The sequence below is a fragment of the Drosophila biarmipes genome, chromosome X (genome assembly GCF_025231255.1).
Source record: "Drosophila biarmipes strain raj3 chromosome X, RU_DBia_V1.1, whole genome shotgun sequence".
Lineage (NCBI taxonomy): Eukaryota > Metazoa > Arthropoda > Insecta > Diptera > Drosophilidae > Drosophila > Drosophila biarmipes.
This window is the reverse complement of record NC_066611.1, coordinates 25,834,897-25,859,266: the sequence shown is the minus strand read 5'-3', so window position 1 is coordinate 25,859,266 and position 24,370 is coordinate 25,834,897. Positions and strand designations below refer to the sequence as shown.

General features: G+C 43.1%; 2 protein-coding genes across 5 annotated transcripts in view; one reads left to right on the top strand and one right to left on the bottom strand.

The window, feature by feature from the left end:
* LOC108024155 (neuroglian) overlaps nucleotides 1-24,208 on the bottom strand; it is a 37,408-nt gene extending 13,200 nt beyond the window's left edge. For 3 of the 4 annotated variants that reach the window (XR_006368139.2, XM_017093966.3, XM_017093967.3), the window contains exons 1-3: nucleotides 24,106-24,208; nucleotides 10,628-10,923; nucleotides 10,177-10,306 (exon numbers count right to left, since the gene is read on the bottom strand). Coding sequence is in view for 2 of the 4 variants with exons in the window: in XM_017093966.3 (XP_016949455.1) it covers nucleotides 10,177-10,306; nucleotides 10,628-10,697 (200 nt within the window). In the remaining 2 variants the exon portion in view is untranslated. Of the gene's footprint in view, nucleotides 1-10,176; nucleotides 10,307-10,627; nucleotides 10,924-23,976; nucleotides 23,998-24,105 lie in introns of those variants that run through there. The other variant, XR_007764119.1, reaches the window with a different exon arrangement.
* Nucleotides 12,520-16,850, top strand: LOC108024156 (protein PIP82). The gene is made up of 3 exons (XM_017093968.3): nucleotides 12,520-12,864; nucleotides 13,156-16,323; nucleotides 16,476-16,850. Exons 1-3 carry the CDS (start codon nucleotides 12,678-12,680, stop codon nucleotides 16,532-16,534), a joined length of 3,414 nt encoding a protein of 1,137 aa, XP_016949457.1. The 5' UTR covers nucleotides 12,520-12,677; the 3' UTR covers nucleotides 16,535-16,850.
* Nucleotides 24,209-24,370: the final 162 nt, after the last annotated feature.

Below are 24,370 nucleotides of genomic sequence, written 5' to 3'. Positions count from 1 at the left end.
CCTAGCAGACATACCCTGGGAGCACTCAACTACGATCTGGGAAACACAACATTGTCATAAAAAATAATTATATGAATTTATTTAAAATTTATTAACAAAAATTATACATTTTATACAATATAATATATGTAAATTAGGTATGCATTGTGGTATACTACTGTTGTTTTGTCTCACATAAATTTGTTTCAATATTTATTTTTAAAGTATTTACTTTGTTACCTACTACTGGTATTTTTGAATATAAGTTGATATAACATTTGGGGACTATTGGGGAACTTTGAGCCCAAGCTCCATTTTTGTGGACTCAATTGTTTCTTCCAGAAGCCAAAACCGCTTTTAGCCCAAGGGAAGAGCTCTCAAAGAGGGGCAAGCGGGGGCAAAAGGGGGCGGGCGAGACGACGAGACACTGGGCGGATGGGGGGTCAGACTAAAGTTAAACAAAGGACCAAAGGAGGGGCCAAAATGAATATTAGGTCTGAGAAAGCAGCAACCCTCACTTAGCCGCAAATAATTATACCCTGAGTAGCCTCAACAGGTTGAAGGCGGCCTTTTTATTAGCCATAGCTTATATTGATCTAACAAAATGAGAACACACCCCAACTCCGGAGATATGCAGTTTCGCTAAAACATTTAAATCATTTTGCCATTTTTTGTGTTTCATCACCCAAATTAGTCACGTTCTCCACATTCCCATGGGACCTCAGGGTGCACTGGCTTTTCTCCCGGACTTAATTCTGAATTAATTCCGTGAATCGGCGGCAGCGGACAAATGGCAAACAACTTTAAAAGGCCTCCGTGTCTTTTTAGTGGGGGTTGCAAATAGAGGAGCTGTCGACAAGGGTTGGCCCAAGGACCAGTCTTTTTCTTTGACCCGCTTGCACAGAACAGCAGAAAGCTTTTTCGGCTAATACCACATCGTGAGATCCAAAAGGACAGGGAATAAAATTGGATCCGCAGGAAATGGGGCGTATTCGTTGTCGTTTTTGCAGCTCTAACTTGCAATGATACCGAAAAGCAGTAAGTACAACTTCTGGAACTTGAACGAAGAAATTGGATTTTACCAATGGAAGACTTTGAAAAACCGTGTTTCTTAGTATTACCCGTGTTTTGTAATAAAACAGCACAGCGGGCGGAAGCAGGAAAAGCGGAAGCGTCTCCAAGGTATCAACGTACTATAACAACAGTTCGGAACCCGAAAATAGGATACTGGGGAACCACCGCTCGCTAATGGCCGACAAACATGCAAACACAACAATATGTTTATAGTGCGATGGAAGGCCCAAAAAGGAGCAGCAGGAAGGTGCAGAGAAGGGGGTTGGCGGAGGGGGCAGGTGACACACGACCTGTGACCTCTGGCTTGGCAACAGGGCAACAGATGGGTCCAACGGAGCGAGCGAGTACGAAAAGTAGGTGTGACAACGACCCCAGGGAAAGGAAAAGAGAATGGCAGCCCGACTAACTGGGGAAAATCTCGTGGGTCCTGTGACAATCCCCAAAATGCCCAGTCTAATAATGTCAACTAATCATTCCACTTTTGTGAGACAAATTAGGTAATTCCACGAGTGAACTATACAAACCCGAGGCGGAATGCGGACTTTATGTAACTTTCCAAGTCAAACATTCGTAACATAACTTCCGATCGCTAGTTCTTAAGAGCCGTAGAGCACTTAAAACACGAAAAACTTGAAGAAATAGGTTCAAAACTTCTGGTACCATGTGAACGCCAACTTTTCGTGCTCATTTGCTTTTCTTCTGCCTTTCGATCAAGCAAAAACCAAAAAGGCAATTGACATTGCTGTGCCCCTCGTTGGTTGCCCAATCTGTTCTGTCCATCCGCCGAAAATTACAGCAAGTAAATAAAGTGAAATGACAGCAGACACGCAGTAGCACTGAAGATGAACTCTGGAAGATTGAAACCGTGGGCAACCGACTGAATCACCGGAACATGGGCAACCTCAAGCCAGAGAGTCGACGAAACTAGCTTGTGGCGATCGGCAGCAATTTTCCAGCTCTGTTTCTTCGCCGAGGCTGCTCAAGTTCAAGTGGACTCCCTGCTTATTACTCTTCCGCCCGCGCCTTCCCACTGACCTTTGATTTTACTCATCGCATCACGAAGTCAAATGTCAGCTGTGTCTTTCAATGCGTTTTTAATTGCCACAGCAACGGCACATCAAGTGCTCTGAAGGGTGAATAGATATACAGTGAGATATATATTTATATATATGAAATATTTTGGATAAGAACTTTCAACCGTTGTGTGCTCACATCCCAAAAGTGAGCGGGAAATATCAAAACAAAATGCGTACCACAAATGATGCATTTTACTTGCAGGATGGGCGAAATTTATGTATATCACATGATACGATTCCTTCGAGTGAGTGGAGAAACTCCGGTGCTATCGAGGGAAGCGAAGGGGGCAAGGACCAGATGGAAAAGGATTAGGCGGGAGCAACAAACGCTTTTAGCTAAAACAAACAGAAAAGAGTTGCCACGTGCCGCTCTCGGAAGGGGGGTCCGGAAAACGGGGCAGGACGATGACTCATCCAGCCAGGCATAACTCCACTGGCTGAATTGATGAATGCGCAGGGACTGGTGGCACACCAAGGTTTGTACTCAACATCTGACATGAAAAGCAACACGAGGCTCAAGCCCAAGTACAGTGGGAAAAGTAAAGCAAATGCATATCCTGTTACTCATTTGTTTTAGTGTCAAAACATGCCCAAAATGCCCACTTCGACACCACTGTGCCAGGGGAGGGAAGAGGCATTGGTGCAGGGGATTCCCCTTGGAGTGCTGCACCCGCATTCCAGTGCACACACCCACTTGAATCGTCTGAATGGAGTTCCTTCCTCCTGAAGCTTGGCTTTTTTATGTCGCAACAGGATGCCGCAACATCTAGTGAGGGAATGAGTTCGAGTATGCGTCTAACGACTTGCAAATATTGTCTGTACGTAGTACATATTTAAAAAGCCGTTTTTGGTTTTACGAGCTAAAAAAGATGATGACGACGATGCGGATTGTGTGGGAATTCGGGGCTCGGGCTTGGTTGGGGAGTTCTACTAGAATTAGCAATGGCTAGCAATGCTTTGAATATTTCATTACTAATTTGGAATACACAACTCTTTTGGGTTTCAAAAATATGATGTCTGACTTCCCATAATCACTCCCTAATATCCCAATACCCAAGATTTTTTGACCCCTATGCCTAGCACGTGTACATACAATACTTATGTATAGCATGCTGGTCAGTTAACTAGCGTTTGGCCCCGAATTTCGATGCCAACAACGTTTTCCGCCCAAGGGGCATCCCCCAAATTCACTCTTGCCATCCCTTTTGCACACAAATCGATGGCAACCTTTTGGATGGCGAAGAAAATGTGCACTGAAAAAGGTTCCATTTGCACATTCTATATTTAAAAATGTACATTTAAAAATGGTTTATTAAATATTTGAATTTAAGGTTGTAGACCCCTCAAATAAATAATATTTCTATTGTTTACATTTAAAATAGAATTATTACCCACTTTTGCACTATTTTTTAATGTGTGCCTCTTGCTGGTTTTGATAGCACTTAGTGGGATGGCTCTGTTTTTGACAGCGGAATCAATAAAATAAAAAGTGTTGTCACTCCGGCGGAAGAAAACCGAGTGCGAAAATAAAACAACACAACAAGAGGGATAGACGGCTAAGGAAGACACCTGTGGACACCGGCGGCAAACACCTGAACCGGAAGTGGCGAGTTCTAAAAATATGTTGATATCATTTTGGGTTTCCATATATTTAAATTCCCAACGTTAGTGCAACGTCATTAAAGTCACGGAGTCCAAGGAAAAACAAGAAACCCAGAAACCACTCATTCCGTTCGTAGTTGTTATGTGAGTAATGTTTCTTCTTTTCCCCTTCTTTGGGTCGAGTTTACCATTTAAAACCATAAAAGGCTAAAGAGCGCTCGAGCCACCGTTAAAGGTCGTCGGCAAAAGAACACAGAGACGGTAATGGGAAATCATGATCATGAATGCAATACGCAACGTGAGAAATGTTTTAAGAAAGCTACAGAACAAAGTTCTTAACTTGATTTTGGACTGCCGTATTTTCTTGCTGAGCACAGGTTTTTACTTGATTTTAATCTTTGGCCGGAGATCTGAGTGCAAGTTTTTACGATTTTCCATCGCGAGGGGAATTTCGACTGCGGAATAATGTCGAAATGGAGCAGATCTCGAGAGTTGCCGAATTTCTTACATGACAGATTCACGTTCTCTACAGCTTTGTGTTTTTACCGTGTATTATATTCGGGAGGATTTTTTTTTTATTTTATTGTATAATATAATAGGGGGATATTATTGATGGGGAAATATATTTTATTGTTTTCAAATAAACTTCTGAAGATATTTGTAAGGAATTATCGTAATGGCTTTCAAGGTTCATGCCACTTTATTGCCCCCGTACAATGAGTCATATAGGACTTGTTAAATAAATAAATAATATTTCTCTTTCCTTTCCACCCTCCCAAGAAATAGAAATGATATCGGAAGGAAGCCCCACTCTTTTTACCCGTTGTCTTATTTTTTCCGCTGTCTAGTTCATCGATTTTCTTGAATTTGGCTGCATTAAATATGCCGAAAGATACTCCCTCCGATTTCCTCACCCATTTGCCGCGTTTATACGTTAATTCCTTATATGCGCCACAGCCGAAGTAAGGCGGAAAGCAAGGGGAAGAGGGACGGATATAGAAGCCGAATAAATGACAAAATGGCAACTTGAGCCAACAACACAGAAACGTGCCGTCATCAGTTAACTCCCACCGCCTACTGAGCCTTTCACCCCTCACTTTCCCTTTGTCCTGTTCCCAAAAAGTTTGATTGATACGTATGAATCACGCTTTTCCCCACTACGGAAGTACAGTCAACACTGCAAGCAGAGTTGGTTTTCAGACCAGCTGACCTAAAGATTAGGGTGACCATTTCAAAAAACGAATTTGGTTTGCATCTAAAGCAATTTCTAAAATATTATTCCATTAGCCGTCCTTGGGTTTTACGGATATTTTGGCATTTATTTAGTTATGATCTACTTAGTAATGGTTCGTCCTAGAAGGATTCACCGTATTTGCCCGCCTTTCACTCAGACCAGTGATGACTCCATCTCTTTGGGGTTGCAAGTTCCGGATTTAAATCGGACTACTTAACAACTGAATTGTTCAGTTGCAGTTTTCCCCTTCTTTGTTGTCTGCCCTTTTTCCTTGGTTTTATTTTTCCGGGGGTGGCAGGAGGAAAGTTGGCGCCAAATTGACGAGACAAAATCATTAGGGCAACGTCAGGCCAAACAACAAAATTAACGAGGGGAAGATGGAAATAGCAGGGCCAAGTGGAGGAAAACAACATTCAAGGACATAAACTAGTAGCGACAGCATCTGAAGGACTTTGTGTAATGTGGTGTGAAAAATCAATGGGCCTTCAACTCCACTCTATTCTCCATATTTTTATCTCTACCAAGCTTTCAGCAGCTGTTGACGTCCTAAACTGCGTGTGTGGAATATTCTGGGATACAAGGATAGCAATTGTGTATTAATTAAACCCCATCCTTAAGCTTGGCCTGAGTTTTGTGTCACTTTTCAGTGCTTCAAACAAAAGAAAAGTCGAGTGTTTCTTGGCTTTAAAGCTAATATGATTGTCATGGCTCCCACACAAGCATGAACAGAAGCAAAAACCCACAAAACTAGTTTTTCACCAAACAACTTTTCAAAGCCAAATAGCGTAAGGTATTTCACCTTCTTTTCTTTCAAAGGCTGAGTCTTAACCCTTACAAACCAAGGGCATCTTGAGGAATGTTTAATTTATTTTAAATGTTTAAAGTGTTTCGAACACAGAATCGAGCGGTTCGTCAAACTGAGCTTTAACCCGTTTTAATTGAACTACTAACCCCCGACTGGCACTCAAAGAGAGAAGAATAGATGAGGCACAAACCGTATGGAAATATTTTCATTTTGAATGAAAATACAGACCATGACAAAGACCATGAAAAAAGGGAAAGTAATACGCCGATATGATCGCATATTTCCCCCAGGGGAAACTTTGTAACACTAAGGGAATGATAAATTATTAGAAAACACGTTTTGGACTTCATTTTGGACCTTCATTTATTCTGGCCTTCTCTCTATGCGGATTAATCATCTTTCGATGCGTCAGTTTGTTTTGTTTTGTACTTGATGACCATATGGGTCTGCAGCTAATATGAAATGCATTCAATTGGAAGTGTGTAGCTAAATTCTGACTCACTTTTATGAAACCTACGGTACGGAAAACGCATCTCTTGCATGCGTCGAAACAGGCACTTCCGTTTAATATAGGCCGCAAGAGCGAAATGTTTATAAGACTGAAGAATCCTTATAAGTAAAACAAACTTGATTGGGTATAAAATTGTTTATTGAAATTTCTCACAAACTGGGAAAAGTGTCTACCCGACAGCATAGTATGGTGGTTGCAATTCAGGGATTAACATTAGATCGCTTGATCATACTCAGTGGGTCGGTGGATCCCTTTCCTTTTGACTTAAAACAGTGCATTATGCATTTCACAGCAGCAACATGAAGAGCAAAAAGTAGCAACAGAAAACGACAATTGCGACACCAGACAGCGGCCAATGACAACAATAAAAGTGTGTCAGGCTGAATCACGGAGGCGTATAGATAGATATAGATGTGGCTGTATAGATAGAATGCACCGCACACACAGCCGAATAGGAGCAAAAATAAAAAGATATCAGAAATTAGGCGCGCCACTGATGAAATGCAAGCACGGGAAAATAGTCGAATATGAGTATAATTTATGCGTCCCAAATTCAGATTTTATACACGTGAAATAAAACTTAAAGTACTTTAATATTTCTCACTCTTAAAATAAATAAAAGGTAGATTTTTTAAAAATGTTAAAACTATTTCTTAAGCTGTCAATGAAGCATGTAAAATAAATAAAATGATGAAAGCAACAAAAGTATTGCTAGTACAATTTTCTCTTTGTGCATCCAAAGCGAACGCAAACCAACGAGCATAACCAAATAGTTATGAATTAAAACTGAAAAGAAAAATGCCTGTAATTTAATATATGAAATTGGCCAGCAATTTCCGTTTTATCCCCACGATGTTTGCTTTGTAATATACATATATCTTTCACAAGACCGTAGCTATTTTGCTATTACAAAATGTGCAAAGACTTTCCATTGATTTAATCCAGGTTGGCAACTGGAGTATGCCACTTTTGTGGCGTAAATGTATAATTATTATTTAATCTGTAAGACACATATGATCGATTTTATGAATCTTACGAATCGATTTGTCCACAACTCGAATTTTTCTATAATTTAAATAGTACTAGAACTTAGCTATCTATAAATAAACTCAGTATTTTACTATTAACTGCTGGCTATAGAAACAGAATGGTTTGATCATTTGGTGAGTCTCTTTCATATCTCTGGATAATGTGCCTAAAATTGTCCAGAAGAATTACGTAATGCAGAGCCGGCATTGGTGAGTTGAGTTCTTCTCTTTTCTTCGTATAAATTGTTTTCATTTCGCTTTGGTTAATATTCCCAGCGTGCTTGACCATCCGGTCAAACTGGTTTTTTGTGATATTACTGCTCTGAGTCTGATACTTTTTTTTACATTTTTCTAACACTGTACCTGAACCACTTGCTGTGAAAGAGGGCGGGAGCGAGATGGCAATACAGAGAGAGAGAGAGAGAGAGAGAGAGAGGACCTAAGGAAAAGCGCACATTTCCCACTATTAACCCATTTTAGTTTTGTACGTGTAAAAATAAACAACACAATTCTCTCATTCCTGCTGCTTCTCTTCTCTTCTTTCTTATTATTATTCTTGCACATTTCTCACGTTCTGCGTGTGTGTGTGAGTGTCTGGCATTCGGCCATCTGTTGCTATTCTGCCGACGCCAGCAGCGCTGCTACTGAGCTGCAACTGCACTGCTTGCACTTGTGTTGTTTCTGCCAATTTTCATTAGAACACAGTAACCATCCATTAGCACGAACAAATAATTTAGGGAAACTTGTGTGATGGAATATATATCAAATAAAGTCACGTGACTCTCTAGTTATATTTTTATAACAGGTAAAAGGAAGCGCTTCCGATCCCATAAAGTATATATACCTATTCTTGATCAGGATCACTAGCCGAGTTGATCTAGCCAAAACATCGCTTTGCTGCTTATAAAAATGTGCCACGCCCACTCTAACGCCCAAAAACGGTTTAAACGCTTAAATCTGTCTGCCGCCCACATAACATCTACTGAAATAGCCGGTAGGTGGCGCTTTTCTGCTTATATATCTTCATTATCCTTTCGCTCCCTTAAGTTGGGTAACGGGTATCTGATAGTCGAGGCACTCGACTATAGCGTTCTTCCTTGTTTATATATATAAAGTGTATTTTTTAGTACATTTATTATTGATTGATTTGCAGTGGCAATATATACTCTGCTTAAAATACTGATTTATTTATGCCCAGCCTTTATGTCTAGTAGCAATAAATTAAGGCCTCATGCACTTAATTTGTCAACAAATTATTTCTTTAACTTTCAGTTTGTCAAAAAGAATGAAAGAAAGTCAACTTCGGCAAGCCGAAGTTTATATACCCTTGCAGTTATAAGAAATAATCAACGTTAGTAACACCATGTTAAATTGTTAAGGACTTTTGCGGACTTGAAATATTCCATTAATTCTCAGACCGTTTATTTGACAGCTATATGTAATAGTCGCGCGCTTTTTATTAAATTGAATTCGAAATTCGTAAGAATATACAAAAAACTATATTCCCAATATTATGGGATAATAAGTTAAAAAACTGCAAAGCTATAATTGGTTTCATATTATTGTCCTACCAATTTTCCGATCGTTCCTAGAACAGTTATATGATAAAGTCGACCGATTTTTATAAAATTAAATCCAAAATTCGGAACTTATTAAAAAACGTTATTTCCAAGCGTAGGAGGTTATATGTTAAAAACACCAAAGATAACATTGGGAAAGTTTCAGCGTGATAGCTTGAAAACTGAGAGACTAGTTTTCTTAGAAACGGACGGACACGGTCATGTCCGTGGCTAGATCGTCTCGTCTTCTGATGCTGATCAAGAATATATATAGTTTATGGGGTCGGAAACGTCTCCTTCACTGCGTTGCAAACTTCTGACAGAAATCATAATACCCTCTGCAAGGGTATAATGGGAGCAGAACTATTTTTCTTTTAAATTCTTTTTCCAACACAAAAACATTTTACAGATACTTTGGAATTCGTTCGTAGCTCTGCTCTGTCAGTTCTTTTCCACTTTTGTCCACACCCCTCCCTGTTCTTTGGCAATGAGGTCATACCATCATCATCATCAGCCGATGTTTGCCCTCTGTCCACAGCGTTTTTAACTTTAAATTCCGCATTTTCATACAGAATGACTGAATTCTCCTGCAATGGGGCCCAAAGTACACGCTCTACTAATAAATGATCAAAAACATGTGAATAAAACAGCCGAAACGAAACGTGTTTAGGAAACAGGTTCAAATCACTCGTATGGGTTACTCAGAGCGACAAATATCATTCACTTCCTCAACGAGGCTTGCATCATGACCAAAATAAAACAAAAAGTAATAGGAGGGTGAGTCGGAGCCAAATCAAACTTATAAATACATTTAGAAATATATTTTTAAACAATTCGAAGACAAAGATAGCTCAAAGCAAGAAGAAAATCCATATGAATATGACAAAATGCTTGGTGTTCGGAAAACTAAATACCCTGAAACTAATTGAATCTGTTTATCTTCCGAGTGATAGAGCATTATTTACAAGAATATTTACTGCCTACTTATACCAGAGGTCTCGCTCTTTTGAGCACCGAGCTACTTTCTAGGGCAGACTATATCAAGTTGCCTTAAACTGTGTGTCCTGCTGTTCTCGAGCAGATTAAAAATACTTGTGACGTCGCGAAATATTTCGTAAAGAACCAAAAGTCTAGAAAAGAAACAACAAGGTTGAAGTAAAAAAGCAAAAAATTAGGTATAGGCTGCTTAGATTTGATTTATATGCAGTAAAACAGAGGGCAGGGTACATAAAAGAGATTAAAATATTAACACCAACAATCTAAATCTAAATTTAGAGATCACAGTTCCGCGATCCCATGATAACTTACTCTGGTTCGGGAATCGCATCGGCTTCGCACTCTATAATGAATGGGTTGTTGCTTTCCTTATTGGGTTGCGCTACTTTGAAGAGCAGTTCTCCGGGTGCCGGTTGCTTGGTGATTCTTGGTGGGGAGTTGCCTAAAGGTATCACGGAAGAAATGGGGAAAGATCGATGAGCTCTGGGTTCCGGGTGTACTAATTGATCGCATAAATTGAAGACTTCCCCCACAAAACTCAGACTATTTTTAGCCCCGACTAGTTTTTGAGAACAATACGTTTGGGGAACACACTTAAGGGCCATTTAGGGTTTTAGGAGGGAAATCTTAAGTGATCTATGTGCTCTAAGTTCTATCATGTATAAATAAATTCCAATACATCTTTTTAATTGTGACTCAATTTTCTTTTAACTTCAACTAAATTATATATTTTTTAGGTCAATTTTGACGATGATTCACTTACTTTTGATTGCTGCACAGCCCGTAATAAGAGCCACTAGTAACGCGGCCAGTATCGTTGACTGCCGCCACATTTTCGTCGTTTGGCACTCCGCTCGTGCCCTCGAGTGTGTTTCGCTTTTGATTTAACTTATATCTTTTTTCTATTATTAATTTAGTTTGGAATGTGTGACAGTCTGTCTGCCGCGGCTGCTGCTGCTCTTGCTTCGGTTTACTCGTCGGTTGCCTCTTAAATATCAAGCAATTTTCCCACTAATGAAAATTGCATGCGAGCCGAGCTTTTTTCCTGCTGCTGTTGCACTGCGAAAATGAGATTATGACAACGACGATGATAATGGTGTGCCTAGAACTTTACACTTTTCAATTGCAAAAATCGCGACGCGACGATGCGACTAGTGTGAGTGCGAGTGGAATGGCGTTACGAAAGGGGGTGGCGGTGTGGGTGGTGGCGTTAAAGTTTATCTCGTCTCTTGTCTGCAAAGAAAATGGGGAAAAAGAAGAAGAAAAAGAGCCGTGAGTAATGCGATTATTTAACTTGATTTCAACGAGAAAAGTGTTTACTGAATGACTACCAGATGTATCAGCTAAAGCACTTCTTTGTTCACGGGAATTTCCCATAATAACTTATTAAGTATCTAGCCATATGGTAAAGTTTGGTAAAATGAATTAATTTTAAAAATCCCCACTAACTCTTAAGTCTCACCGCTAAACATTTAATATTTACGTTAGGACAAAGAAAATTCAATAAGTTTAAGGTATCTTACAAAATTTTATTTATTTTTTGCTGGTTTTTGAATTATTTTTTGTATGCAAATGCATTAATTTCAAAATTTCTCATTAAGTCTTAAGTCTTACAAATAAACTTTTCGTATTGACGTTACCAACATACCGATATTCATCTTATTACATTTATTCCAAAAATTTTGCAAAAATCCCATTAATATAATCCAACTTTTATTTTTTAACGAAATAAAAAACATGATCATACCAAATTTAGCCGACCTAAAAACACTGAAATAGACCTAGATTTGTAGAGTTTAATCCTTATTAATGTCATAAATGTATCACCAGAAGCTCACAAATTTCAGATCAGACCCACATCAAAAACCTTGGCCGGCGAGAGACACCAAAAAGTCGATATCAAACTTTTGGCCATTTCGAATAATTAGCTGCGCAGAGGTAAACAAATGAAAACTACAAAACAAGGGAAATGGAAAAACAAACGTAGACGAAACGAGAATCAATTATTGTAAATGTATTACTTCTGCGACGATATGTGCCTTGGGATAGTGAAAACAAACGCGTAGGAAGTGGCCAAGAGAACTGAGGCAATGGGTGAGCCAAGTGCAACGGAGAAGCGAAGTCCAGACGCAGAACCATCAATGCATCAATAGACACGTTAGCATATGTATATTTGGATGTTGATGGTATGGTATGGTATGGGGGTGTACGAGGTAACGTCATAGACCCGGTTAGAAAATGTGCCAGGGCAGTTGGAAGTTGGCAGAGGAAGCACAAACGCAGTGCAGAGGCAAAGAGGTAAGACAAGTAAAAGCGAGATGCCAAGGGGTGCCTATGTGGGAAATACCCACCTATTGGAATTCTGTTAGTCTTCAGTAGCAAGAGTTGACACAACATATCATTAGCGAGTTTCTGTCCTAAAAAGTTTTTGCCTATGAATTGAGATACAATATTTTTCACAGCCTACTTTTAGACACCTTTTAAAAAACTTCCCACCTCTAGAGATTTTTGCTGCACCCCCGGGGGAGAAGTTTCAAATACCCGAGATATACCCCGTACTTGTACCAAAATAAAGGGTTGGAAAAGCCCCGTGTGCTAATTGAATTAGCGATTTCCCATTGACAGGTGCCAGTTGCGGCAGCCGTGTGCCGTGTTTTTCTGCGCTATTTTCCGTCGGAGCCTCTTCAAACTGGCTAAAATGCTGAACTGCAGCGGACGTTCCACGTTTTCGGCTTTCAGTTTCGGTTTATTGGGTACATGTCTCCAAACGCATTGCTAGTGGATATCTCGTGGATGTAACTTCCTGTGGTGTGATGAGCCACCAGCAGCAGCAGTTCCACCATCACCACCATAACTTCCATCCGGGGCAATTGGAATCGCAACTGGAGCGACGCAACTCCCCCGACTTGGAGCAGAATAGCAACAGGAACACAGACCGCATTGGCTCCTCAATGGATTTTCGAAACCTCTGCCAGCGCCTGGATGTAGATAGTTTGAGAGGTGAGTTGGCGGGAGATATTGGCGATTGCTCAAAGGTAATCCCGCATTTCAAGACCTTACTCTTCAAGGTCATCTGAGGAAAATCAATGTTGGGTACAACCAAGTCCTAAGTTTTACACTAGACTAGTTATAATGCTTTAGAACTCTTTTAAAAACAAAAGCTTTCAAACAAAAAAACTAGCTCTAACCTAGCTAAAGTAGTGTTCCGGACCTACTTGGTTGAAAAGATAAGATTACTTTGTTGATACCTTATTTTGGATAACAATTGTTTTCTAAATCGGTCCCCTACAGCCAAGTTGCCCCAACTGAAGTTGCCCAAATCGCTGCCCAAGTTGCGCGGTCGCAAGATCTTCCGCAGCTCCAAGAGTGGCCCAGATGCACCAGGACGATCCTCGAAGGATGCCGGAGGAGGAGGAGCACCGCAGCAATCGCACCTCCAAGTGGCGGGAGCCCAGTCGCAGCAGTTTATCAACAGAACGCCCCAGAGGATCTCCACGATCAGTTCGCTGATGTACGAGGGCGAGCAGGAGGAAATCCGGGTGGGACAACTGGGAAGATCGCAGCCGGGAACGTACAGAAGTGCCGGAAGCCTCGATGACGACTACTATGCTCCTGGCAGCGGCGACAGAGCTTCGCGACCCATTAGTCCCATCAAAATAGCAGATGACTCTCCGCCCCCTGGAAACACGGGGACCTCTACATTGACCCAGCGATTGCAGAGGGGCTACAAGAGCCTCAGCGAACTGAGGCTCAAGCACATCTTCGCCAAGCAGACGACGGTGAGGAGGGACAACATCGAGGTGGATCGCTATGTGGAGCAATACGAGCGGGAACTGAAGTCGGAGAAATTGGCCAGGGAGCGCAGGGATCGGGAAATAGCCGAGAACTATGACATTAAGATCAGAACTTTGGTGGCCACTCGGCAGAACACCTTCGATGAGGACGAGGTGGAGCACGAGCAGTTCGAGAAGGGCAAGAGCGGGAACCATGAGACGGATGAGAGCGGGATGGAGACCACCCCGCCGTTGCCGAGTCGCCGGAAACCAGGTATAGCTGCCACCAGATTCGCCAAGGTGCGAAAGCCTCCCCTGGAAATGGAAGAGGCTGGGAAGGAGCATGAGGATCAGGAAGCACCACCAGCTCGACAGCGTCCCAGTAGCTATAAGCAGTTGCTCACCAAGCTGCCCCACCATCTGCCAAGTCTACCGAATCTCTCGCAGTTCTCCAGGAGCAAGGAGGAGGCTTCCTCTAAGACCGCAGAGAGTGCTGGAGCTAGGGAAAGTAATCCAGGCTCTATGTTGGGCATAAAGCAGAACATCAAGAGACTTCGAAAGTCCATCAAACGACCGGCCAAAACTAAAACTAAGGCCACAAGAGCAGCTGGGGATTCAGATGAAGAAAAAGACGGAGAACTGGAGGAGCAGGAAGTTGCTCCCAAACATCCACCTGGCAGGAGCTCCACATCCAATCTGCGCGCTCGTCTCAGTCGTTTTGCCTCCACCGAGCAACTGCAGCAGCGTTGGCGGAAAAGCTTCAAGGAGCGAGCACCCAAGGAGCCCAAGGAGGGAGCCAATGTGGATCCAACTGGAGCCGCCACTGGAGTCCTTGGAGGCCTCCTACAGGGCTCCCAGCTGGAGAAGACCCTGGCCAAGCTCAACGAGAAGATGCACCAGCTCAAGTTTTTTCAGCAGCACTCCAACGCCAATGAAAACCCAGTTAAGCCAGAGCGAGAACCCAAACCGAACACTGTGGGACACGAGCCGGTGGAGCTCGATGACGATGAGGAACTGGAGGCCACCTACCATCGCAGCGATAGCCTCGATGATGAGGAGGAGCAGAATGATGACAGTGGCGAGGATATATCCGCTGAGGAGGCATTTGGCCAGATCCAGGAGGAGCATAAGGAGGAGGATGCGAGGAAGAGGGCATCCCTATCGGGAACTGCGACCACCCACGCTGCTCGCCAAATGGCAAAGCTGGCGAAGATTCAGGCAGCGTCGAAGGGCGGAGCAACCGCCTGGAGCAGCGAGTCGCTGGAGGAGATGGCCGAGGACGACTACCCGCGGGTGCTCATCCATCAAGAGCACTCCGATACGTACGAATCCACGCTGATCATAGCAATGTCCTCGAAAGCCGGATCCGTTTCCCCTTCTCCCTATCCTGAGATCAAGATTTCATCTTCCTGTTCCCCCACTCCGAGATCTCCATCGCCGGAATTCAAGACCCCCGCCGGCGGCAGCAACGTTTGGTTGCCCAACGAGCAGATCATCGCGAGCTTCAAGGAGCACATCCCCTCCCCATCCTGGCCAGCTCCTGCTCTGTACAAGCCGAAGAGCATTGATATATTCGAGGCATCAGCTGGGGGATCATCGGCTGCCTTCGCCGACTTCGATGAGGCACTCCGAAATGCCCCGGTTTTGAGGATCAGCGCTGGCAGTAGCATCGACACCAGTGGCGAGGAGGCCGACGATAGCAGTTCCCGGGTAACAAGAATACGGGTGCAAAGTCCACAGATTGGGAATAGTAGGGAAAGCCTTATGGCCCAGGAGGAGGAGGAGGATCGATATTCGGATGAGGAAGAAGAGCAAGAGGAGGAGGATGAGGATGAGGAGAGGAATGCCTCGGAGCGACCGCCGTCGGAGTCGCCACCACCGCCGCCACTCCCACAGCGACGTCCGCCTCCCAAGCGCCCAGCTACCCCTCCCATTTACGATGCAGTGCCTCCGCCTTTGCCCATCAGCAAGCCACCAACAGCTCCTCCGGCCGAAACCGCTCCTCTGGGGGCACCTGTCCCTGCTCCTGCTCCTGCTCCAGCTCCGGCTCCAGATCCCACTCCCATCAGCAGGGGAATCCCCCAGAGAAGCGCCTCCATGTCGAGACCGGCCAAGCCGCTGGTCAAGACCAGCTCCCTGCGACTCACCTACAACGAGCAGGTGCGTCCCGGTGATGTGGGCAAGGTCAACAAGCTGATATCTCGCTTCGAGGGCGGCAGGCCACGCCTTTGTCCGCGGAGGATGCACAGCGAGGGCGAGGAGTCCCAGGAGGATGTGCCAGAGATGGGGCGGATCCTAGAGCTCCAAATAACGGAAAAGAGAGCCGTGGACTCGGTGACCCCGACGAATCGGGCTGTGGTTGTCATACCACAAATTACTCTCAACAACAACAACAACAACAATAACAACAACGAATCCGATAAGGACGATGAGCTGGCCCAGAGTGGCAGGAAAAGGAAATCCATGGAACTAGCTCTGGACCGCCAGAACTCCAACTGCAGCCGATCCGAGTACGGCTCGCCCCTTTCCTTCCCCAGCAGCCGGCGAAGTTCCACGCCCACGAACACCACCACTTCAACTCCGAATCTCGGCTCCAATCCCAACCAGAACCTGCAGCATCAACGACGCAGCCGACGATCCATGACCCGCGATGATGACAATTTCTATAGCTTCGATAGCGACGAAGGTGCGTGTCTTGTCGTTTCCTGATGTCCCATTCCTGATATCAACCCATTTGCTTTGAATTCATCTATCGATCCATTTCGACACCCAGAAATTTCCCGACATCCATAGTTTTCCCAATAACTAACTATACTAGTAAAACTTCATTTTTTTCAGAGAACAGCTACTACTCCATAAGTCCCTCAGGCAGCAGCCGCTATGTGGTGGAGATCTAAGCGAAATAGGATTAAATATAAAATTTGAGTGCTTTCAAAACATTAAAAAACTGTATCAATACAAAATTATTAATACATCAACCATTGAAAAGTTAAAAACAAAAGTTAAGCTAATCAAGCGTAGTTTCAGACCTTACATTTTTTAAATTAAATATCAAATAAAAAAAAGGAACGTTATCAATGTTTGCCCAAATCTCCAACCCATCATTTTTTTTGTTTAGCTTAAGCTTTTATTTAACAAACAAAGTACAACTTGTATAACTTAAAAACCAAAATAAACAAGCGATATAAGTATCGCACATGTACGAGCAAGTAATCGCATTCGAAAGTCAATTTGGGAACTTTTCGGGAGAAGATAAAATGCAGAACTAGTCAGTTTTCGGGGATGCAGGGAGGGAGTGTTCCCAAAAGGACGTGCATAGCAGCGCTAAATGCAGCGGGCGAACGGAGGGCTGGAATAGGTGCCAGCTGGCACTCCGCACCAGCACCACCATGTGCATCTGAATATCTGTGTTTGTGTCGTATACCTATGTACCACACAGATCGAGGGGTGGTTGCATCGATCCTGAAAACAGAACCTGAAATTACTTCCCCTATCGCTCTTGGCGGCTGACTCGAATCGCTGACTGAGCGCATTTTAATTGATAATTTATGCTAATTAATTAATTTGGAACTGCAGCCAAGGGTGGAAATGGAAGTGGATGCAGACATCCCCACTTCTCACTTTGTATGCAACATATGGCGGGTTTGGGCTGTAGGGATAATGCCCCGATAACTTGCAACATCTGTCAGCTCTTCATTAGTATAGGACGTAGTTTCGCTTTGATCCTAGCATTAAGGACTGGCGTTTTTAGAACATGTAAGTTAGGTACACGGCTATTATATGTATTTTCCCACTATTACTCTATTGAAACTCAGTTTAAACTGCATCTGACCTGAGCCCCTTTCAATTTAAATTCTACACGCTAAGTGCCTTTTTGGCTTGGATTTTTAGTGGCCTTGGCCCTTTGGTGCGACCGCAATGCAGTGCCATATGTGTATGTCCGTCTGTGCTTCCAGCCATTTCCTCCAGCGCGCTCTTCCATCATTTTCGCAGCTTAGTCATTTTCCGGGGGCTGATTCATTAGGCGGCTTAGAAAGCCCCTTCCCAATGCCTCATCAGAAGTGTGGAAAACGACTCTTGCGGGGTCACTTTGGGTCTTTAATCAGGGCAAATTAATAAGCACGCATCAACGCAGACTCTCCCCCAGCCCCTTTGGTTAATTAAACTTTGCTTGTGGTGACTAATTTTCAGACTCTTTGAAAAACTCATTTTTATTGGGGCCTAGAGCGATGCAATGTGGTTTTCCCGCCCTCATGCCAGCGCATTAAATGCCAATAAATTCTGTAAATTACGAACCGGCTACCAGCATTTCCCAACTCCAGCTTAGGAACTGTTGACTTTAGGTTGGGCAATTAAGAAAGTGGAAATCTACGTTCGGAGCCAACGAGCCCAAAAGTAAATAAGTGCCAAATTTGGGTAGCTGGCAAACAATGAATGGGTCATACATAGTGATATATGTACTTTCCACCCCTCGGGAAACAGCTGCAAGCACAGTTATTTGACACGCGACCAAATGCCAACCAGTATGCAGCCGAAGTATCTACAAAGTTGCAAAGATACGGATACACACGCTGTTAACCCCTGGTGGTATCCGATCCGAAGGTCCAAAGCCACCCCAATCAATGTGAATAAGTTTTATGTTCTCTTGCTCTGGATTTTTGCGTGTGGTCAGCATGGGAAGTGGAGTGAGTGCGTGAATGAATGAATGACAGCCGACGGCTGACCAAACATTATCTCTTTTATCTGAGCTACAGTTGATGTCCAAAAAGTTCTCATTTGGAGTGTTATTTATTATCAGCCAGTAGAGGTATACAAAGCACTAAAAACTTGATCAAAAAGTTATACCTCTTTCACAATCAATCAATCAGGCAAACAAATTTCCCCCTCCGAGCTCAGAGGAAGTGCGCAAAGCCGAGCAAAAGTTTTAGCCAGAAGGCTGGCTGGCGGTTAGTCGGTTGGTAGGCTGCGAAAAGGGGGCACATTTTCCACGGGGAGTTGCTGTCAGGTTTCCGGACCACAGACGAGGAGTTCAATGCTCTTCTGGCGGAGGCCACTCCACTCCCCGCTCCCGCTCCCCGCTCGCAGCTCGCCGGCAACATAATGCAATTTATGAAACGAGAGCTCGGCTCACAACTTTCTTGCCCCGCCACATCCACATTTAGCCACATTTAGCCGCATTTAAAGCGGGCCAACTAACGCACCTAACGGAAGTTGTAGGTCCTCAAGTAGCAGCACGGGAATACTGAAAAGAAGGGATGCGGAAAATAAACTTTTCATCACTCTAATCGATTTCTTCGGAATGGCCAAGGTCGAGGGAGAATAGTCCGGGGTGCAAGTACTGCAAATTTAAAGAGACAATATGTTCTAGGCCCAATAAAAAGCGAAGATACTTTAAGGCCCTACGATCGAGTTCATTTTGCACTACATCTACTATTTATATTATATCAAATAACTGGCGAACATCAATTACAACAACAACTTAATTACCCGCCAAATCAGCAGAACAAACAGCAAGAGACGCGAAAGAGAGGCTCTAAGCTGGTCGAGCACATTTTCTCACTGGGTGTGTCCGATAGCACAGTACCTAATACCTGAAAAGAAGCACATCGGCAAGATACAAGCTTGAATCGGCTTTGAGTCACCATTGGGGTCTGGAAAAAGCTCCTCAACCGGCGAAGCTTTTATTGCTATTGGTTTACGGCAGAAAACCTTTTAGATGACAACTGCGATCAAAAGTAAATACCAATACGGATTGCCTGCCTCTGCGGAGTATTAAACTCGATCGCATTGAGATCCCGCAAAACTCGCTGAAATAAATAAACACAAACCCCTTTTATGGTGTTTTCCAGTGCAGCTTGATGACTGATCAAATGAGAGGAAGGCGGAGATTGCAAAAGAGTTCAATAATCCGTAATCGTTCGACAATTTCATTGGCGTACTGCACAGTGGGGCCCAAAGCATTTAACCCACTTTATAACAGTTGCGATCACTTGATAACTAAATTAACACTGCCAACCGAAAGGTGATTGGGGAAAATCTCGAAACTGCCACTTTCATATTTTACTAAACATTTCTTGAGTGCTGGCAACCAACTATGAATTCCTGCCTGTCTAATTAACCGAAAAGCCATGCTCCTTTTGTGTTTGCACATTTAACCCAAATGATAAGAGGGCTCAAAAGCAGTCCCATTGGGCTTGGAAAACGGGAAAAAAGGAAAATGTGAAAAAGAAGTTGGAGGTGACTGCACAAGAACTAAAACACAGCGAAAAGCTAATGCAAACTGCAGTCGCCACTCCTGTCTGTCTGCCTTTTTCCTTTCTTCGGTCTGTGTGCAACTGTGCCACATGGGGTTTTTCTCTGCCGGCGTCTTTCCCGCTTTCCGCGATTTCCCAACCCGAAAACACTTAAAAGTGCAATGCACCCGACGCCGGCAGTCAACGGTACTGGCACCTAGAGCAGCCGCAAAAAAGCCGATGAAAACAAGCGAAACTAACAGATGCACTGGGCGAAAATGTATCGCAAGCCGGTTAGTCCCACTAACTGAAATATTTTTGAAAATGGGACAGACAGCAGGCTAAGGAAAGGTTTTGAAAAAAGAGTTTCAGGCTAGATCCATTAAACGAGACATCTGTCCTAAGGGCTAGCAATGGTGGTTCCCTTTCGACATTATGATTAGGCATTAAAAATATATAACTAGTATTTTTATACTTAATTAAGTATTTCAACTGTTCACTGTTTAGGTAAAAGCTGGGCAGCAACACAGAGGTAAACAAAAGCATAGCAACAGACATCTAAGTGCGGTAACCGCGAAAACCGCGATCCGGCATCGAGTCCCCTCAACGCTTTAGTCGCCGTATTGCAACAAAGAAACGTGCAAAATATAAATCTGAGTCAATATCTTACAATATTAATAATTAATCATTTTCTGGTATGAACCTATTACACACGTATTCTAATTCTAACCAAACACGGCTAGCCACCAGCTAATCAAAGAGCAACTCGTCGAATAAAAGAGTGGAAACGAACCGAGAATCCAAGAGCCAAATTGAAGGCAACCAATGATGACATCACGCTGTGTTTGGCCTTTTCTGTTTGTTTTTTGAGTGGCAGAAAAATACAGAGTTTCCTGGCTTGCTATTGATTTTGTGGCCGCAAAGAGTGAAGGATTTTTTCGGCCTGCGACATGCGACATGCAACATCCTAAGGTGACATCATAAAGGATTTCGCCCAGGGACAACGAAATCGGACTAAAAACTGGCCAACGAGAGAGAGAAAGGCCGAGTGAAAATGACGCAATCGCCAGCTGTTCGAGAGACAAAGTAAAGACTAAAATGAGATTCGAGAAGTCCACATGGCACAGCTCCGAGCAGAAACAGATCGCTGCGCTGATGATGATATCAATAACACTAGCACACATGCTCTCGCAGCAGAACGTATAAATTTATTGGTATAAATTGTATATACATCCACATAAATATACTATCCACTTGGAAAGCACAGAGTCTTAGTTTGCGTTCCTAAATTCGCCCGACGTTTTGGGGCGTTCCATTTTAATTATAACAAATGCCAGGCAATTGCACGCCAAAAAGAAAACATCAACATAAATCTCTTATGAATTGGGCGAGCTTTGAAGGAGGTCGGAAAAGATATCGATGATATCATATAATGTATGCTCAGCAGCCGCCAGAGGTGACTAAATCCAACGGAAAGCAACGACGAGTGCGAATGAAATTGATCGACCCAAAGCTAGATGACACAAATTACAAAAGCCCCGGGGGAATTGATAAACAATTGAAAGTTCCCTCGGGGTGCTCAAGAACAATTCAATTAGGCAGGAAAACACCCAAGATCAGTGTAGTTATTTGAGCTCTAAGAGGCGAACGATAGGAAATTCCTGGGAAACACCACCAGAAATAAATGAAAATAAAATGTTTCTCGTGGGTACAATTCTCTCTAGAGAAAGCAAAGCACTACCATTTACATGAGGTTCTTTGATTACATAAATCGTCAATTGCCTAGCTGTTTTCTTCATCTCACCGATCAGAGCCCTTCAGTGCTGACAAACTACAAAAATGTATTTTCCAGCAACGAGAGATCGGAAAATCGGCACAGAAGTGACAACAAAATAGGCGAAGCATGACCAAAGCACAATAAAACGATGCTTTGTACACATTCAAGTGGCCCCGAGTGTGGTTCTCCGTTTCAGTACCTCCTCAATTAACGAACTGCTTTAATTATGCTTGACTTTTCCAATTGTTCGTGGCATAAATTATAGGGGATGGGGGTTCTCTGCCGATAAGCTTTTAATGTCCCGCTTCAAGTTCCTTCGCTCGATACTTTCAATGAAAGTGATCCCTTGCATTGGGGCTGCCTTTCATTGACGCGTATAGAACCAGCCTTTACGAGTTAGACTAATATGTTAAATGCAATCTGAACATCTTTGTAAGTCGAAAGTTGCAATTAGTAAGCTACTTTTAAACTGTCTAATAAAAACTCTTACAAGCTCAAAGGAAACGCGTATATATATTCCATATCAGCAACTCGGCTTTGGAATTTCTTTTTGAACTCGCGTCAGTAATTTAACATGTTTTGTGGTAGTCGGTCAAACTAAAAAAAGCAGTTGATAAAAAGCCCATATTTATTTATCTCTAAAATATACAGGCCTAACTGAGTACGAACCGGATGTTGTTAAATTAAAAACGCCAAACTTGATCTTCAATGTTTCGAAAAGGATTTGGATAAGTTTCCAGTTAGGGAAAAGTTTTAGCTTGCAAAAAAGCTTCGAACTCGAAATACGTATTTATTTATTAAGGCCAACAAGGGCATTTTATTAACCCTGGCAGGCAATTTTTGTTTAGTTGACGCGGTCTCTGTTATTCCACTATTTATTATTATTTTTCTTTTTTGGGTCGACTCGGGGCGGGGGCATTGCTGGGGCGGAACGAACCACCACACATATATTTACTATTCACAACGATGACGTCGTCGCGATGACCGCATGGTCAAAAGCAACAGCAACGAAAACAGCGGCGAGGGGCAGCAACAACACTCCTACAGTCAAACTTGCTCAGCTTGAATTTTCTCCAACTTTTGGGGATCTATTGTAATCAAAAACATTAAAAGCAACCACACCAGTTAGAAAATGGTCTTTTGAATAAAATATTCTTGACCTTGTCTTAGTTGGAAACTGAAGCATTTTCCAGGGTTTTCAATGGTCTTTTAGTTGATTTAATCGGGTTACAAAATTCCAAGGGCTTGAACGAATTTCATTTTCAGCATCTAGTGGCTAGTTTGAAGTGTAGATATTTTTGAATATTTTACCGAAGGAAATCTCCACTTTCTGGGCGTCTGATCGATAGGATATAGAGAGAAATCGCTTTCGAGCGGAATACACATGTGAAAACGCCAGAAGAGCGCCAAAGAGAGCTCAAAGTGATCTCTTGAAGCTGCCCCACCTTTTACACACACACGTATGTGTGCAGCCGTAATTCGCGCTCTGTCTGCGCTCTTCTTCTTCTGCATCATCTTTGCTAGCTGCTAGAAAACCTGTTTTGAGCCACTAAAAAACGGTGTGTGTGAGTTAGGATTTCGCCCTTGGATCAAAAATTAAAGAAAAAAAAACACGCAAGACAACATATAGATTGCTTACCTCTAAGATATATACCGAAAGCCAGTGACAAGCCAGGATTTTGCCAAAAAAAAGCGCTCAAGAACCCAAAACCCAGGTGAAAGAGAGAGGGCAAAGAGAGTGAGAGAGAGCCACACTCAAAACTCGATTACGAAGTTTTGGCTTCGTGGTAAATACAAATACATACAAAAACAACAACACGGCTCAGCTTTAATTTTGAGTTTTTGAGCGCTTTTCTTTGGTCTTGCGTACAGTTAATGACGCTATTGTTGTTGTTGTCTTTATTTTATTGTTTTGGCGTCCTCCTTCTCCTTCTCCTCCTCCTTTTTTGTTGTCATCGGGTGCTTCGCACTTGGCGTGGAGTTTGCATTGCCTTTTCGGCTGCATTCGCCGTTCATTTGAATTTGAGACAAAAAACAACTATTAACTTTTTCGGGTGCGGCAACGTGAAACAAAAAAAAAGGGGGAAGCAACGCAGAGACAAGCAACTTGGCTTTTGCCTGGCGATTTATGTCCGAGTGCCAGCTGCCAATTTTGAACAATTCCCAGACAAGCACACCCGCACACACGAACGCACACCATAAAAAAATATAGGCAAATCTAATTTATATACGCGAAGTAAATAAGGCAATTTTCTACACGCCGCAGTCAACTTTTTACTGTTTTAATTCCCGGCGCCACTAGCCCCGACGCGCCAGCACACACACTCACACAGCGAGCATAACGGAGCACCAAGTTGTACGGAAAAAAGTAAATGTTTAAGCACCCAAACAACAATATGTGTTCGGGGCGTTCGAATATGTATCGCGGGAACGGGCCTCGACTCGAGCGGATACGTACCACCACAGCGCGAGAGGGAAAAATTCGAATGAAACGAATAGTACTCAGCGACACCTGAGAAAACCGCCCCCCGAAGTTGAAGAAAACGCGAAAGACTGACCAGGGATGGTGTTTTTACTTTATGCTTTTCGCGGCGGCCGGCAGATGGTCACACCGGCGGCTTTCGAATCTGTCGCAGGCAGAAATGTTGAGTACGGTCTCACCAAAATGTTGGCAGGGGTAGCCGGGACACCATCCTTTGACGTTTTCTAACAGTGGCAGATGT

Coding starts and splice junctions, on each gene's coding strand:
- LOC108024156 (XM_017093968.3), top strand. CDS start 12,678: ATGAGCCACCAGCAGCAGCAGTTCCACCATCACCACCATAACTTCCAT. Junction 12,865..13,155: donor GGATGTAGATAGTTTGAGAG/GTGAGTTGGCGG, acceptor GGTCCCCTACAG/CCAAGTTGCCCCAACTGAAG. Junction 16,324..16,475: donor TAGCTTCGATAGCGACGAAG/GTGCGTGTCTTG, acceptor CATTTTTTTCAG/AGAACAGCTACTACTCCATA.